This window comes from Triturus cristatus, chromosome 8, assembly GCF_964204655.1.
Source record: "Triturus cristatus chromosome 8, aTriCri1.1, whole genome shotgun sequence".
In the NCBI taxonomy this organism is placed as follows: domain Eukaryota; kingdom Metazoa; phylum Chordata; class Amphibia; order Caudata; family Salamandridae; genus Triturus; species Triturus cristatus.
Window position 1 is genome coordinate 1,137,854,882 of NC_140591.1, and position 18,987 is coordinate 1,137,873,868.

General features: G+C 42.6%; 1 protein-coding gene and 1 long non-coding RNA gene across 8 annotated transcripts in view; one reads left to right on the plus strand and one right to left on the minus strand.

Moving 5' to 3' along the window:
* LOC146805511 (uncharacterized) overlaps window positions 1–18,987 on the minus strand; it is a 457,188-nt gene that overhangs the window by 422,834 nt on the left and 15,367 nt on the right. The window contains exons 3-4 of one of the 2 annotated variants that reach the window (XR_014967851.1): window positions 6,156–6,241; window positions 269–371 (exon numbers count right to left, since the gene is read on the minus strand). This is a non-coding gene — a long non-coding RNA (uncharacterized LOC146805511). Of the gene's footprint in view, window positions 1–268; window positions 372–6,150; window positions 6,242–18,987 lie in introns of those variants that run through there. The other variant, XR_014967852.1, reaches the window with a different exon arrangement.
* The window catches only part of LOC146805512 (interleukin-1 receptor type 1-like), a 237,300-nt gene that overhangs the window by 141,521 nt on the left and 76,792 nt on the right, over window positions 1–18,987 (plus strand). For all 6 annotated transcript variants that reach the window (XM_085622782.1, XM_085622783.1, XM_085622781.1 and 3 more), the window contains one exon: window positions 14,605–14,734. In XM_085622782.1, the coding sequence (XP_085478908.1) occupies window positions 14,605–14,734 (130 nt within the window). The remainder of the gene's footprint in view (window positions 1–14,604; window positions 14,735–18,987) is intronic.

Here is an 18,987-nt window from a genome sequence, read left to right on the forward strand (position 1 = left end):
ATTCTGACTTGCGTGTGCACTGTTCTTGGTGACCAGTCCCAGGTCACTCTTTCAAAATGAAAACAAGGCACGCAACTGACGCACCAGACTGGCGCACTGCTTTGAATGGGACCTTTTCCCTTCAGTACATTCCTTTCATCCATATTTCATCAAGAACATGACCTTTTAATCACTGTTTTAATCCATCTTTTGCTTGTAAATATCACGGAGACAGCGAAATTCCATTTAGATGTTTATTAGACATTTTCAAATGCAGCTGCTTTCCATTCCAGGCTTTTAAGCAACGGCACGTGTAATTAAATAAACACCAATGTAGGCCCTGTTTCTGTAACCCAATGCATTTCGAGCCACAGGCTCTTCGTCAGGGGTGTCTGAAAAATACAACAAGATCAGGTATACCAATTGCGCCAAACGAATTTGCTATTTAAACATCAGCAAAATATGACAAACCCTGCTACTCTCCCAACCCCATAGTGATGTGCTAACCAAAACGTAAAACGCTCTAATCGCGCTCACCCCTCCTGAAACCCACCAACTATAACCAACTGTAAGAATTAGTTCACACCATCAAATTGTAGAAAGATGTTTATTCATAAGGAAAGGATCCCATCCACAAGGAGCAGTTACATGTTTCAGGTCTCACAGCCAGGCTCTCAATGCCCTGAACAATGCATACACATCATAGCATTCTAAAGCACTAGGCAACTAGCATAGATGCTTGAGATGCCACACATCTCCCTTCTTAATAAAAACAAATAAATACATTTCATTCGAAAAGATAAAAGTAAACCAAAAGGAAAATAAACTTACTCTAAACTAAATAAAATAAACAAGAATGAGTTAATCATGACTGTCAGGACAAAGTCTCTTAAGTGACTTGGAGAGTACGAATTTCTTGTGGACCTTCGGACGGTCTTGGGATCATTTTGGGTTGAAGGAGACACACTAGAAGAGCTATTAGAGTCAGAAACAAAGTCTTTCCTCACCACCACCACCACCACCCTGTTCAAGTTCCATATCCGGTGATCAGTGGTCTTGACAGCATTATTGAAAATTTTGACCACTTGGATCGGTTTCAAAAATGCAGTTGAAGACTTTTTATTAGAAGGGTTTCTTATGAGAATCCAATCTCCAACATTTACCGTGTTTTTTTTTTTTTTTACAGATTTCCTTAAATCATGAAGCCTTTTCCTATCTTTAATCTTCTTTGACTCAGTAAACTTCCAATCACTTTTTTCATTCTCTACAAAACGGTCAGGTTGCATGTCATTAACCCAAGGAGGAGCAACTATAGTGTTGGCACACCTACCCCTAAAGAGCTCAAAAGGGGTTCTCTTCGTGACTGCATGGGGAGACAATCTATATACCTTAACCTTCCTCCAAACCTCAGTACGCCAATCTAAACCAGACGTCTTAGCCATTTCAATGCTCTATTTAATCACACGATTAAATCTCTCGACCGTACCATTTGTCTCTGGGTGGTACAGTGAGGATTTTTTGTGTTTAATACCAAGCTTAGACAAAAACTGTTCCATTTCCCTAGAAACCAATTGTATACCGTTGTCCGTTAGGATAGTGCAGGGAATTCCTTCCCTTGCGAAGAGCTTTTCTAGGAATGAAATGACATGTTTCGTCTCAATACCACGAGTGATGGCAATTTCTGTCCACCTGGAATAGAAATCAACAAGAACCAGTATATACCAGTCTGTACCAGATGAGCAAATTGGACCAACAATGTCCAAGCCGACTTCTTTCCAAGGACCATCCAGACGATCCCTTATAACCATGGGTTGTACCCTGGGCTTGGCCACTCTTTCACTCAATGCACATTCTATACAATACCTAATTTTCCTTTCTATCTGTAAGTCCATCCCTGGCCACCAATACTATAATCTTAGTCTTTCTTTTGTTTTTGAAATTCCCAGATGTCCTATATGAGCCAACGAGATAAGCTCCTCCCTGATAGAATTTGGAGGGATGAGTCTCATACCTCTGGCAAGCAGACCATTTAATTCAGAAAGTTGATCCTCGACATGCCAAAACCTCTTCAGAACTTCATTATTCTTGATCTTAACTCTCCAACCTACTTTTAATACACTCTAAAACTTTCATTAGATCTACATCAGCGTGCAAGGCCTCTTCCCATCTGGCTTTGTCAATGATATTTTCCTCAACGACACAAACTAAATCCTCATCTTGCTCCACTTCACTTTCAACTTCCATATCATCTTCAAGCACAAGCCGAGATAATGCATCAGCCACCTTATATTCCCAGGAAGATATTTGATGTCAAAATTGTAATCCTGTAGGCCCACCACCCATTTGGTGATCCTACTTGAGACTGCATCAATACCCCTTTTCTTGAAAATCTCACACAATGGCTTGTGATCAGTCCTTACCTCAAAGACACTTCCCCACAATACATTTTTGAGCTTCTTCACCGACCAGTCAATTGCTAGGGCTTCTCTTTCCACAACGGAGTACCTCACCTCAGCACCCCTTAGACTTCTAGATAAAAATAGAATAACCTTATCTTTTCCATTGACTTTTTGAAAGAGAACAGCACCGAGGCATTTCAGACTGGCATCTGTTATGAGAATGGACTTCTTCTCAGGATCAAAACTGCTTAATTTAGGAGCAGATTTTAATTTTCCCTTAAGGTGACAGAATTCTTTTTCACAAGCCTGACTCCATACAAACTCACATCCTTTGTGCAACAATGCTCTCATATTAACACACAAAGAAGCAAAATCTTGCACAAATTTACTATAGTATTCCGCCATACCCCAAAAACTCATCAATTCTTCCTTGTTTGAGGGTGAAGCCATCCTTTGTATAGCGGTAATTAGACTTTCTTTCGGAGAAACACCACCCTCTGAAATGGTGTGACCCAGATAATCAATTGAACTTCTCCTAAATTTGCATTTCTCAATCTTGACCGTCAGACCAAATTCATTAAGTCTTTTCAGAACATTCAAGAGCCTCACATCATGCTCTTTGTTATCAACACCAAAGATCAATATGTCATCTTGATAAATTCTTATGCCACGAAGTCCTCTCAAAACGTTTTGTAGTGCCCTTTGAAAAACTGAAGCGGCTGATACCAAGCCAAAAGGAAGTCTTAAACTTACGTACCATAGGGAGTAACGAAAGCTGTTAAGTCTTTAGACTTCTCATCTAACTTGATTTGGTGATATGCCGACCTCAGATCTATGGTGCTGAAAATCTTTGCCCCTTTAAGCAACATAAGCATGTCAGCAATTTTTGGCAGAGGAAAACGATCAATGACCACATTTATATTCAATTCTCTAAGGTCCACACACAGACGGAGGTACCCATCAGATTTTTGGGCGGCTACAACCGGAGCAAGCCATTGCGTTGCCTCTACTTCAATGACACCCTCTTCTATGAGTCGCTCCAACTCTGCTTTAACTTTTTCTCTGACTGCAACAGGTACATTGCGCACCTTACAACAAACAGGTTTGGCATCATCACTTAAAGGAATGTGATGGATGTAGCCTTTAAGGCACCCTAACCTACTACAAAAGACATTTGGAATCTTTTCCTGCAGCATGAGTGAAAAATCACTGTCTACAACCTGGTGAACGGTAGAGATAGGCTTAAGACAGAAATTTTCTTTCAATAAAATGGACGGTGAGGAATTTGGATCCAACATTACCCCCAGATCTTTTTGGTGAAACCAATTTAATATACTATCACCTTTCTGTGAAATGTAAACTTTAGCGCTTGTTAATCTGTTCTTGTAATCAATTAGACCCCAGAAATAACCAAACAAGTTTATAGGTTCACCACCATAAGCAAATGGTCTAATATCAGGGCGGAAAACACTAATTTTCCCTTTTAATTCTTTAAGGTAAAAATTCTTTGATATTATTGTGATCTTGGCACCGGAGTCGAATATAACTTTTGTAGGTTTACCTTCAAGAAGGATTTCGTCAGTCGGACAATTTTTCCCTTCCCCATTCTGTATTGCTTGTACCTGAATTTGCCCACAATCCACTTCTTCAGAATCCAAATAATCATCATCGACATTACAAAAAACTTCATTAACTTTACCTTTGTAGTTTTTTCCTTTACAAGCCATAGAAAAATGCCCCTTCTTGCATTTGCTGCAAGTTGCCTTCCACCCAGGACACTGCTTATCATTTGCAAAATGGCCCGTCTTCCCACAGCGAAAACATTTAATAGAAGACAAGTTGAATCTTTTTTGTGTTTCAACAATCATACCTTTCTTCTTGACCTCATTATGGACAGTGTTTTCCTTTGTGTTGCTTTTAACTATCTGAACAGAACTTTTCTCTTTAACTTCACCATTCTTCTTTATGACATCAACACACTTAATAGAATGTTCTATCCTTTTAGCAATAACAATTACATCATCTAGGGTCGGTTCGTCTTTCTGCCATAACTCCTCTCGAACACGTTCGATACTACAGCCTAACATAAATTGATCTTGTATACATTCATCAAGAGTGACCCCAAACTTACACGAGGAGGCTAGTTTTCTGAGTGACGTTATATAATTCTCAATGCTTTCATTCTCCAACTGAGACCTGCGACCAAAATGGTACCTCTCAAGAATAGTACTATCCTTTGGTAAGTAGTGTTTATCCAATTTCGCTATGCATATCTCATATTCATTAAGATTTCGATCATCTAAGTCAGGAAGGTGATCAAAGACGTCTTGACCTTCTGACAACAAACAATGAAGTAGCAAAGCCGTCTTCCTTTCTGCACTTAAGGAAGACCTGCATGCCCTTGCATACCTCTCAAACACCTTCCGCCATTTTTGCCATCTGATGGGCGGGTCACCCGGAGAGGACAGAAAAAACGGAGGAGCAGTTACATTCTGCATATTGTTAAGTCACACAATAAAATGTAAGCTATCCAAATGATTATATGTATGCCAATGTTGTTTAAAAACACATTCCTTTTTTTTTTTTTTTTTTTTTTAAACATTTGAGTGCACCGCTTTTGCCTTGACTAAAAAGGCTTATACAAACTGAAATAATACATGCTAATATCTGTAAGATGATGTAAATTACTTTGTGGTGTACTTGTACTCAGATAATAACATATCACAATTGGGACCCATCCCCGCTTGGAAAAGATCAATATCACCTGCTGTAAACTAAAATAAAAAAATAAAATAAAGATTATTATGTGAGTCTCTGTCAAAAAATGTTATCTTGTTGCAGGAGAATGTGTGTGTATCACAGATGTGACACACGAAGGAAGTTCTTAGCAGTCTCTCCTATTATGAAACAACAATACAAGATGATATTATTGAAGAATCAAGTGTGTGTATCACTGATGTGACACACAGATGGTTCGTGACACCTGAAGAGCAAGTCACCAGTTGCTACTTACAAAATGAGACTTCTGACCGCTCCAAAATGCTTACGGAGCAAAAGTTACCTTGGTTATGATTCTTGTACCGTCTTCCGCTAGAATTATCGTCCGCGTTATGAGTGAGACGTCAAAATGATCGTCACGCTGATATTTGTTATGCTGAGAGCACGAACACAACCATGGCAACAGGAGGCTTGGAGAGCGGCATGACGATAACGGAGCGGAATGACGCGAGTTCCGCTGTGCGTTGAAGGGGCGTATCAGGAAACAATGGAGGGAACGCTGCTCAAGAGCGGTTAATAAGAAGGTTCCACGGTAAGCAACCAAGCAATTTTAAATGCAAACAAGACCACTTTAAACAGTTTAACTTGTTAATGAAACGCTGCAGCTGCGGTCTCGTAAGCAAACCATAATAAAGGGATATTCCTTGGAGAATTAGTCTACGCACAGACTAAGAAGTAGCACTGAAGGAGTCACATGGTTCAACTTGTTCACGAACCGGTGAAGCGACCGTTTCGTAGGCAAACAATGCCAAGAGGGTATTTTTTGATTAAAAAGTCAACGCACCGATGAAGGGGTGATATTTAAGGACTCACACGCATGAGCGCTCACGATCCCAAAATCCAAATAGGAAAACGGTGCGGTGCTAGATTACACATGATGTTTCAAAGAGATAGCAGCTACAGTGCTGATTTCTCTTTAGAGTTCCACAAGAAAAGTTCCCTCCTTTAAATTTTTAGAATAGTGAAAGCACCATTTTTTAAAATTAAACAGTACCTTACTTTTGTTGAATTTGAGTTTCAAGAAAAAGGTCTTCCTGCTTGAAATTCTTCTTGATTGAGTGTTGGGATCCTTCCAGAGCCATGCCCTGTCACCAAATTTAAGAATTAGTTCACACCATCAAATTGTAGAAAGAGGTTTATTCATAAGGAAAGGATCCCATCCACAAGGAGCAGTTACATCAAGCTGTTGCAGGTCTCACAGCCAGGCTCTCAATGCCCAGAACAATGCATACACATCATAGCATTCTAAAGCACTAGGCAAACTGCATAGATGCTTGAGATGCCACACCAACCCACGAGTATCCCAAACATCACCCTGAGTAAAATAAACAGTTCCCTGATCTCCACTCACTTTTTTACCTTGTAAAACACAAGCCTTTGCCTTTAATCCGACCGATGTTCTCCTCTCTGACTCTCCCAAAAACTGTTCTCAAAATCGCCCTCCCAAGCGAACCGTTATAAAGAATAATACTCCCACTCACGTGTTCTCAATCAACCTAAACTATCCACCCTCGTGATTCAATCCCCACACACTCCAAAAACTACAACACCCATAATGCACTACCCTAACCAAACCAATGCATCTCATTCAAAACTCAATCAAACCCTCAATCAAAATCTATATTCACACGCAACCTCCCTCTCCGCTACCATCACATCTTACACCCAGACACACTAAACTCCACACAAACCACGCTAACCTCTCATCACACGTTACAATGCTCCCTTGCCTCCCCAACAAATGTTTTCACCACAACATACCATAAATTCCTGCCTATGCAGCCTTACTAGTTTCCCTATACTAAACTACGGATAATAACATAAAAAAATAACTAATTAAACGAAGTGCATTATAAAACAATTGAACAGCAGTCCCATGTTGTACAGAATGTAACGTCCATGTGTGATCAAGGCGCTCTCTGATGTAAATTCTTCCGGTGTTTCCGATATCAAAATCGTAATCTTATGAATCAACCATAAAACTTTGGGGTGCACCCTTCGTCGGGACAGAAATATTGTGAGCAACAAAAGTATCTATCAGAGTGCACTCCTTCCCTTACATGTAATCCATTTGTTAATGCATATTCTGACTTGATTTTGATTGTGGGTTTGATTGAGTGAGGAATAGGAATAGGAGGAGGAATAGGAGGAATAGAAATAGGAGGAATAGGAATAGGAGGAACAGAAAAAGAGGAGGAGGAGGAGGAATAGGAGAAGGAGGAATACGAGGAGGAGGAGGAGGCATAGGAGGAGGAGGAGGAATAGAAATAGGAGGAATAGGACGAACAGAAAAAGAGGAGGAGGAGAAGAGGAGGAAGAGGAGTAGAAGGAGGAATAGGAGGAGGAATAGGAGGAGGAAGAGGAGGAATAGGAGGAGGCGGAATAGGAGGAGGATGAGGAATAGGAGGAGGAAGGGGAATAGGAAGAGGAGGAGGAAGAGGAGTAGGAGGAAGAGGAGGAGGAGTGGGAGGAAGAGGAAGAGGAAGAGGAAGAAGAAGAAGAGGAGGAGGAGGAGGAGGAGGAGGGGAGGAGGAGGAAGAATAGGAGGAGGAGGAATAATACTTCACCCTCAGCTCCCCTGAACTCTGCTCCTTAGAGTTCAGACCTGCCAGGAGGTGCCTATTCCAGTTTGGGGCCTCTGGAAGTTGTTCCTGCAGTTGGAGCGGGAACAAACCTGAAGAAGTTTGAAAGTATACGTTTCGCCCTTCTTGCAGCAGTTTTTCCTGATGCAACTCTGTAGTGCAAGAAGAATCTCCACTCACCGCTGCAGAGACGATGCAGCGCCTGTCACGTCTGCAAGAACCGACGCATCGTGGGATCGCGGCTGAAGAAACCGACACAGCGCTGCTTGCTACATCAATCGCCAGCACATCTCGGATTACCCCTCATCTCACCTTTGAGGCAAGGTTTCCCCCGACGCATCACCCGTGGACCAGAACTGTCTTGGAGTCAACGCATCACTAACCTCTACAGTCTGGATTTTACGCATCGCTTCTCCTGTGTGCAGCAGAATTGTTGCATCGCCTCCCCAAGGACTCAGGAACTGATGCATCCTTGTTTCTCGATGCTTACCTTCTCTGCAGCTGTTTCGCATTCTGAATTTTGACACATCTACAGGTACTTTGTGTAGAATAACGCATCCATAGTTTTCTATGGACCAAGTTGCTTGAAACCTTTGAAAAGTCATATTCTTATTCCATGTATGTTGGATTTTTATTGTTTTGGTCTTGAGTTTAGATAAAGACACTTTATTTTTCCTAAACTGGTGTGGTGTCTATTGAGGTGTTATCACTTTATTACTGTTTGTATTGAGTACAAATACTTTACACATTGCCTTTGGGGTAAGTCTGTCGGTTCTTGCCAAGCTATCCAGGGGGTAAGCAGGTGTATCGAAAGTGTGTATCACCTTTTCTATGACATGAAGCAAGGGTCCCCATTTGAACAAAGGTACCTACCTCTGCCAACTAGAGACCCCCATTTCTAATATGCATACTTGAAATAAATGATTCATGCACAATATAGGTAAAATTCAATTCAGTGTCTTGGGTGCTGAGGTTGGTTAGCATCTCTACCCGTGTCACCCTCCCCATTCCCTACGCCTGGAGTAGTCGGTTCCCAGAACGACAAAGTATTAGCGTGATGAGGTGCAGTTACTCGTGCTGATCGTGGAAAATCCTTTTTTTGTTGACATTGATAAAAAGGCCTGACCGACAGTGATTCAACAGCAGATTTCACTGCAAATATATGCCCTTCTTAAATGATTGGCTGATAATCATTGTAGAGTTTACTGCGAGGCTGTTTTACTCAACTAAATAGAAAAAAGCCGAAACAGTCGGTCCTTGGGTACAAGCGCCCGCGATTATTAAAGGGTGCAACAGCTAAGATGGTAAAGAAAATTGGCGATTCTTCACCGTGATTGTTTTAAGGGAAACATAAACCATTATCCACATCAGAACATAAAAACGTGGAAAAGGTTCTGTCAATTGAAGGTTCTGCTGATCGCGGTGGGAATAATTTAAATATCTGATTGAAGTCAAAGATACAAAGACCAGTCAGGAGACTCGACTGTTAATAAGAAGCATGAAATTAAGTGTTAAATCTGAACAATTATAACAAACAAAGATTGTTGTCATTAACTAAAGTCCTGAAGAAGGTGGTATATCGATTTCCTTCCACCGAAACGCCGCGCCGACAACTTTATATCGTACAACCTTTTTAGGTTTCGCCTAGCGTTTCTGCGCACATGCTCAGCTCGCTCGGCGAGATTTATTGCAGATGAGTACTTTGAGAAAAGGGCTTGAAGCCCCACCCCTTATTACCATTGGCTTGCGTCACCGTTTGTTAAACGGTGGGCTGCCATTGGAAATAAGGTTTCCAGAGTGCCTCCTTTTCGCTTTTTTGGCCAGCCAACCCATACTGGCTTGCCCGCTTCACGGCTGTCGGTAAGACTTTTCCTATTTGCTTGTTTATTTAACAAGCAGATAAGAGGAGTCTTCACAACAGCTGTGAAGCACGTGAGCCAGTGCTCCGGGCTTCCTGCAACCACGCTGCCTTCACGCCTGGAGCATGCACCAGTCGGCTCTGTGATTGGTTGGCGGCAGGCACAGAGCTCAGAGGCACAAGGGGTCACGGGGAGGACAGGGGTATTCCGGCCGGCAAAGTGGTGTTTTACAATGATGCATAAAAGCTGTAGAACATTTTCTCCTCATTCCTCTGACCGCCAGCGACGGCATGAAGGAAACAAATATTCATCGGGGCTCCGTTTTTAGTAATGATTCAAATGCACAATCAATACAGCCACATTAACCCATTATTTGAAATATATGCTACATGAGACTGAGGCGGGTGTTCTCTTTCGCTGCCTGTCCCAAATTAGACACGGAGCGTGTGTTCACATTTACTGTCCGCTGTCCTGCTTCAAACAATCACACCTACAAACTTCATGTACATGAGCAGCGTACATTCCACACAGAGCGGCTCCTTTAATAAATATCTGCCTTGCATTATATACATTTTGAGGTAGTTTGTCATAAAACTGTTAAAAAGAAGTGTATTAAATGCTAAAATGGGCCATGTTTCTGTTTCTGTAGTGCCATGTGATGTGCATTGCATTCTAGCAGCTAGCTACTAATCCGCAAAATACTCATCCTCGTAGAGTTTGATGTGAGGGAAACTCATGCAAAAACAAACTGGTGCTTGTGAACGGACTACGCGCTGCCTATTGCTGTTTTAACTATAGGTTAAGCGAGTAGATTGCATGCTGTTTTCCGCAATTCCGATTCAGTGAAAAAAGTCTGGCAGCTTTAAGCTCAGGGAAAGAGAAAAAATACAGAAACATCAACAGAATAATTTGTGGCAGTCAGATTATGCATGGGCAAGACAGAGCAAAATAGCTCCTCTGTATCCCGCCTATTGGCGCTTACAGCAAATGAATCTGGGAAAACAGAACAGAACTAGAATCAATGACTTATTACGTGTTGATTACACCTAGAGGAAGTCTTCATGACACGGCAGTATCAGGCGCTATGTTATGTCTGCCTTGTGCTTTCGTCTTTCCCTTGTTTTCGTGGCTATTAGTAAAAGTCTCATTTTTGGACAATGCACTCAGAATACTGCCTTCTACTCGTGTGAAGTGCTTTAACGTGTTATGTTTGGCACATACAAAGATATAGTTAAAGTAACTTAAGAGGGGGCGTGCTTGTTTCTGCCTTTTTCCCCTCTACTATCGACATACCTCGAGCCCTGCGACTCTTTCGCTCGGTCCTAGCTGTTGGGCAATGAGCATGTTGCATCATGGGACTTGTAGTGTGTCTTTTCACATTAAACTGTAGGCCTACATTTCCAGCATAACCATTGTGGCTGCGATCTTTGAGCGGACCTTTCGGTGGCTAAACTAGTAGTTATGCGAAGAGTTCCCACCTCTGCACCGCGGGGGCTGTAGGCAGCTCGGTGTCACGTGCTGTTGAGTGAAAAGACACTCAACAGCTTTGTGTTCTCGCAACCATTTTGCACGATTTAGCGTTTTCTGGCGGGTGCTCGCACGTCCTTCACATGGCAGGGATCAGTGAAAAGGACGAGAAAGTATAATTGGAAAAAGTGCTTTATGGGACTTCGGTTCAGTGGGTTTGGGTGGGGGCAGGGGGTGCTTTTGGCAAGTGTCTACGAAACTAAGGGGGAATTGAGGGGCGTCTTTGCTGTCTCCTGGTTGGAACTAACGGGTTTAAACTGTAATTCCGTTTCAGCCCCATATTCACTGTGTAGGAATGTCACGTGCTTGTTTTTTGGGAGGGCTGGGCCCCGAGTGGGAATTTTTTTGTATTTTGTACCAGTCTTTTTTTACTTCTGGTAAATGAATCAGTAAAAACAAACCTCCCACCCAGAGCTGCTCTTGTCAGCTTTTCTTTTCCCGCCTGTCAGCCGTTTTTCTGACTTTAGTGAGTTCTGGTGCCAGCGGTTGTGAGGCAGAACGAGTGCAACGCACAACGCTTGTGCATGGTAAGTGGGTGGCCCATTCTTACCGAAATATCCACCCCAGCTGAGTGGCCACCAGTGCCTGAAACAGGAAAACTGAATCGTGTTTGGGTCGTCGTAAGGACTTAGCACACGGGGTGGGGAAGGGATGTAAAAAGATGTGGTGTCATTTTAAACATTTCAGGGATCCGCGCAAAATGTTTTTTTTAAAAACACTTTGCGTAATACTATACCACAATGGCAAAGCCCATAGGTCTGGTATGGCAAGCTGGATCGCTTGTCAACTTTTTATTCCAGGACAGTCTGTTGTCTGTAGTGATTTCTGTGACTTTCAGATATAGACCTTCCTCTTCACTCATTAGCTTTTGGTCCACAGCTCACAAATATCACACATGTGGCTCTTGGACCTCAAGATCTTCGTGACAGTGAATAAAAGCTTCTGATCTAATTAGGCCAGGACCTGCCTACTATGTGCAGTGGAAAAGAAACAACTATTTGCAATGCAAAAGTTGTAGCATTTGCGACAGTTTGGCTATTGGCATTGTACATGACAATGCTTTTTATTTATGTTTTAAAAACCTGCAAGCGGTGCATAAACACGCACTTTGTACTTGCAGTCATTGCTTACGAGAAGCAAGGCTGGCAGTAACTGCGCCCTTTTTACTGCTAGTCTTGCTTTTCATAAGGAAGGAATACAAGTGCACAGTGCGTCTTTATGCACTGCTTGCAGGTTTTCAAAACACAAATAAAAGGCATCGTCATTTACAACGCAAATAGCTCAAGCTCTCATAAATGCGAGACCTATTGCATTGCAAATGCTTGTTAAATAGTATTTGTGGTATCGCTATGAGAAATGTTGTTTATTCAAGTCAAGTCAAAAGTAGCTTTATTCGATAAAAACAGCAATTTAAAATTTCCATAAAAAGATAACGGTGGGCAATTTCAGGTAAAAGGTTTTGTGTGGCCATAAGTTAGTTCAGTATCAACTTGTTTTCAATTTATAGAGCAAATATATAAATGGAAGTGCAACAGAAAATGCGCAAGAAACACAATAGTTCATTTAAGGTGTGACGCGTAGTATTTTAAGCCTTACTATCCAGGCACGGCCAAGATATTTGACCACGCCACAGGCCAAGAGGGTCCGTACATCCGTTTTCAGAATATGCAAGGCAACCCTGTGTTCGCGAGTGCCCAATAGACTACAAATAGGTTTTAGCCATCTTGTTCTTGCCTTCTTGTAAGTGGAGCACGCAAACATAAAATGGGCCATGCTTTTAGCTGGAGCCTTGCAGCATGGACAATCCGCTGTTGTCTGATACGGGACACTCCATTTTACAGTTAGTTCTTGTATCGGGAGTGTGCCTATCCTGAACTGGATGTAAAGTGTCCGGTTGCGTGGTGTCTGGATAAAATCTAGGTAAGGTTCTAAAAATATGCGCTGCTTATGTAAATAAAATTCATCTGTAAGGCTTCCTAATCTTGAGTTACAATGCTCTTGTGCGTCTACCCAAGCCCAGTAGCTCTTTACTAGGTCGGCCTTACTGGGTGGGATTTGGCTTTCCCACGAATCCTTCAAGCCAAGCGCCAAAACCAATTTTTTAAGATTAAAAAACCAAGTGATCTTTTGATTACCATCTATAGCCATCACTTCAGTGAGCGCAGAGACATAGCTACCAAGCTCTGGGGTATGACGCAGGTGGGCCCAAAATAACAGGGGCCGCAGCCTAGCAATATCTTTAAAGGAGCGCCTACCCAGATCACTCATCAGAGGTTTTAAGGGTACCTTGCTGGGAAACATCACTAGATCTCTGAAAAAGTTGTGTTCAGATCTACTAATTTCATTGACATTGTCGAAGCCCCATAATTCGACACCATAGAGAGCTGAGCTAACACCTTTAGCTGCATAAATCTTGAGAGCAGGAGCCACAGGTCTGCTCTGCGAGGAGTGATGTTCTTTGAGTAGTGTTCCTACCACACGTTTATGGCTCAAGAGCATTTTGTCAATATGGTGCCGCCAATGCATTTTCTCAGCAAGCCGAATCCCCAGGTAATCAAACGTTAGGACTCGCTCTAAGCGTGTACCATCTAGTATAAAATTAGCTTTATGTGGCTTGTAGGGATTAACCATCATAAATTTAGTTTTGGTGGTGTTAACAACCAACCCCCTGGACTCACAGAAGAGATGGAACCTATCTAAGAGCTAGAGTATTTGTGGTATCTCTATGAGAAAGTTTGTTTATTCTTGCTCGCTCATTTGCACTTAGAAAAAGTCATAAGCCTTTTCCAAAGAAAATTGATTCTTTTGTATGTTTATCTTTCTATAACACTGTATCAATACATTGATATAAAAAAGGGGGCTGTAGGAGATCATGTGCACAGTGAAACTCAATCATATGATTTTTAAAAAAGTTTAATTGTTTTTGTACATTGAATCACTACAATAAAATATCAGACATTTTTTGCATTTATTTGGGTTCAGTGTGAGGAGAACAGCGAGTTTATGGGAGTTTGTAAATGATTAATGTATGGTTCAGAATTAGATATTGCTCTGTAGGGGATATCCTCTTGTTTATAGTGTAGTGCACCCTGTCCCCTACTTGTGTAAGGGTACCTATCAGTATTTGATAATAGTCTGCTGCTAGGCTAGCCCTTAGGAAAGTGCACCTTGAAGTGGCTTAAGTCCCCACAAGGGTCAATGGAAAGGTGAAACGCTGCATAAAGGGAACGACAAGTGACCAAGTACATAGATGGAGAGTCCAGGGATGGAAGCATCTACTCAATTCACCCATTATATCACTCATGCATTCACTTGCTCATTCACAATACCATACAAACAGTCACCAATCTAAGTGACATACCAGATCTTTGGCTTTGCCAGTGCTTGTTTTACAGGGATTCATTTATGTATGTGTTGAAGTTCATGCTAGTTTTAAAATGTGTTTATTCTTTAATTGTATGTTATTGTTACTTTTCACAGGTTCTCCTGTCCAACTGGTCTGCAACGCATCTTATACAACCAGCAATTTCATTGCTTTGTCATGGGTAGTTAATGATGACTTTGCTGATGATTATTTTAACAGCAGCCGAGTGACGTTGAGAGACACTTTGTAAGTACATCAACTAACGCTTGATTGTGTTGTTCAAGAAAATCTCCCTGATTGTTCGTGTTTTTGCTATTTTACATCAATTGGCACAAACCTGGATTAAAAATGTGTAAAAATCTCAGTGGCAGATTGTTGTCGTAAAAATACCATCTTGCTTTCATTGGCCAGAATAAAGTATTGTGTGTATATACAGAAAGTAGCTAAATGAGTGAACATTTGCTTTGTTTTTTAAATATCTCATAAAAAAAATATTTGTTATAAGCTAAACCTAGGTGCAGCTGGAAGCTGAGCCCTCAACTGAAAAGGAACACGAGTTCTGGACATTGAATAATATTATATACATATGGTTACGGCTAAAATGCGAAATCTGTCATATGTTGTAGAAATGAGATCCAAAGCTTGTTATTCACATGATACACCGCACATTTAAATTTGTTGCACAATCACACATTATAGTTGATAGATTCGAGGCATAGTGAATTACACCAAGCTGCACACAAAAATCACAATATTCGCTGCACTGAAGATAGATCAGAATCCTAGCTGCGAGGTTGCGAGACCACAGCTCAACCAATGTATCACATTTCCTGATTTCAGAGTAGATGATTGCAACATTTTCCTATTGACTTTTTCCTCAGAGAAAATCTTGTTATTTATCTGTCTGCACCTTTGTGGGGTTATACGTATAGTAATAATAAACTGCTATGTTAACAGGCCTTTGAGACCTAAATCTTTAACAAGCACTGTTACAATTATTTCTTCAAAGAACATTTTTTGTCTGTGTATTTTCTTCGGCCTAACTGCATTGTGCCATAAACCAAGGAGCCCTTTCTTATTCAAGTACAATAGCACGAAGAATTTGAAGTGTAATTATATTGTAGGATTGGTCAAGTCCCTGTCTTCACTTCGGGGTTTGCCCATTTATTGTTCATTGCATGAAGAAAAATTCCACCGATAGCCACGTTCTTCTAATGTTGGCCCTCATTATTTGAAGAGATATATATATTCACTGCAAAAATTACAGGTTTCAGGGACGTGATAGTTAGAAATTTGCATTTAAAAACCTTTGATATTCACTGAAAAAACCACAGGTTACAGGACCGTTCTAGTTAGGCTGACATTTCACTCGTACAAAACCAGCGAAATTCAGCCGTTCTAGTTAGCTGAGCTAACTAACTCGCACCCCTGCAATGCACTGCTGATGACATCGCATATTACATCACTCATGACATGGTCAGTGACATCACGGATGATATCTCAAATGACATCACTGATGACATTTTCTCTGGCACCTTCACTATTCACCAACTGCTCAGAATGTTGGGCCTAGCCAAATATAAAACAGAAACCCTTCCCATGTCACTGTTGTAAGTCTCACCATGTTTCTGAAGACACACCCACTCACACCACTGTAGAATCTTTTATACAGATTCATTGATCAATACACACATCCACTTGCTCATCATTACTGCCACTCATATACCCACTCCCTCACTAATACAGTCATTGACATATATACTCATACAGGCATACAGGCGCTGACACTGAGTGAGTCACCCATTAAACTACTCGCACACCTAGACACTTCCCCTTAAGGTCAATCATACAGCCACTCACCCAGTTACCCACGAACCCACCCACTTACTCATAGAACTAGGAACACATACTCAGCTATACAGTCACTGACTGAAGCATGCACTCATCTATATTGCCACTCTCACATTCACTGACGCATATAATCACTCATATACCCCATCACTCATGTCTACTGCATTTCACATATTCAGTTACTCACCCATACTGTCACATTCACTCAATCACTGACACAGCTATACAGGCACTCAATCACTCATGCAACTTTTCACACACGCAATAATACCCCATACAGCCACTGACTGACTCACCCACTCACTGATCCATACAGACAGTCACACACCACCTCACACACGGACACCCAGACAGCCATAGACCGAGTCAAACACCGAATCAATCGCCCATATATCCATTCATGTACCCACTAACACACTCATACACCCACTTCGACATTAACTGACAGACAGATGCACACATTTATGCAACAAGTCACTCATCAGTACATTCACTGAGACAGTTAATTACTCACTTATACAGTGAGTCACGCACACAAAGAGTCATCCAGACAGTCACTCATAAACCCACTGATTCACCAATGGACCCTGGTGTATATATATATATATATGTATTTAACACTCATAAACATTTCAAAAACACTCTGTCACTGGAACCAGTGCTCAGGGATTCCGCTGCGTAAGACTTACAGGAGGTACCAGGAGGACCTCTTGGCCCCAAGGTCTCTCAGGAGTAAAGTACACTTCATCCTCTGACCAGAAGTGCGCCACGAGGCGCGATTGCAGTGTAGTGGAGGAAGGGGGGCATGGCCCCCAAAAACCTCTTAGTAATCCCACTGTGTGGGATTTAATGGAAGAACGGGAGGGGGGGCAACTACCCCTTCTATTACCTCCAGTAAGTCCCACATAGCAGGATTGCTGAGTTCTGATACCAGACCACACCCCCTTTGTCAACCACTCTGCAAATGCGCCTCCTGGCTCACTCTTAGTTGGGGGATGAAGTCCCCTTCACTGCTGGGGGTCCTTAAGGGCCAACTAGCCTACCTGTTACCTCCAGTGGGATTGCTGAGAGGTGGTCGCAGGCCATGCCCCCTTTCTCCACCAGTTTGCAAGGCGCGCTCTTGGTTGGGAGATCCCCATCCCCGGAGGCCCGGCCAATTTATTATTTAAAAAAAAAAAATGTTTTGTAAGGAAGGCGGGCAAAGCAGCCCCCGCCACCAGGCCATTTTCAGCCCCAGGCACCCCATTCCCAGGGCTTGCCCATTTCTTATTTTTTTTAAAGGAGGGGGGCCACGAAACCAATTTCAGCCCCCGGAACCCCAATCCCAGGGGCCCGGACATTTAAAAAAAAATATACATTTTAAAAAGGTAGGGGGGCTGAGTGGCTCACCCTTCTGGGCCACTTTCGGCTCCAGGGACCCCATCCCCAAGGCATGGCCACATCGTTGAAGACCGCTGGGCAAGACCCAAGGCCCCCATGCTCTCTTCTGGCTCACCGCCTCCTGCGGGAGCCAGTATTGCTTTTAGACAATTCTGCTTAGCTTCATGGAAGCAAGAGCATTTTCAATGCTCTCGCTCCATGAAGTGAAGCAGTGTTTGCTATGGCATGGCGGGAGCAGTGCTCCCACCATGCCATAGCAAACTGCAATGTCCCAGGGGTAGGCACCCTGGGACATTGCTGGAGCCGGGCCTGGGGGATGGGGCTCCCCAGGGCCATGGAGGGCTCTTGGATGGGGGCTGCGCGGCCCCCCCATCATCTCTTTAGCCACGGGGGGTGGTGGTGCCTGTAGGTCCACAGCGGACCCTCACATTTAATTAATTGGTGCCCCAGGGAAGTGCTGTTCCCTGGCGCTGTGTGGGGGAGGGCTTGAACCCGCACACACTTTTTAAAGATAGACCCGGAGAGGTAGCGGTCCCTGGGGCTACGGAGGACCGCATGGCTCCCACGCATGCATATAGCCCCGGGGAGGTGAAGGTCCCCGGGGGGGGGCTCGCGTGGCCCCCCTGCATTTCATTAACATAGCGCCATGAGGCCCCTGCATCCACCCAGGGACTTGAAAGAACCAAAGCACGGGAAACCCCACTTAGCTTTTTTTTTTTTTTTTAAATGTTCTGTGTGATTCTCACACCCAACGAGAATCCAGCTGAAAAGGTTTGAAAAAAATGCTTTTTTGGGCCCTGGGGTCCGTGTGGGATCCCCTGAGCAAGCCTAGGGGGTCAGGGTGTTTCTACCCTGCCCCTTGTTTTTTAAAATCATTTTTAAACCTTTCTTCTTGTAATTCAGTTGAACTGAGTCACAAGATGGCTGCCGATACTTCCTGGGTTTAACTGTTAGCAGCCAGTCAGATTCCAGACTTGAGATAGGGAGGGTTTGCGGCTCCTGTTTAAATTTCTCAGGAATTACTGAACGGATTTACATCATTTAACAAAGAGTGCTTTCAGAACCAAGAGCTACCTTTTTGCCAAATTTGTTGTAATTCTGTTCAGCAGTTAGGGCTGTATCCATGTCTAACTTTCCTATGGAAATTACAATGGAGAATATGCGTTTTGGGACCCCCCTTTTTTCTTGTCCCTCGCTTCACCCCGAAACTTCCAAGACCGGAGCTGACCGAAGTGCCCCGTTAGTTTTGAAAAAGGAAAATATATGCG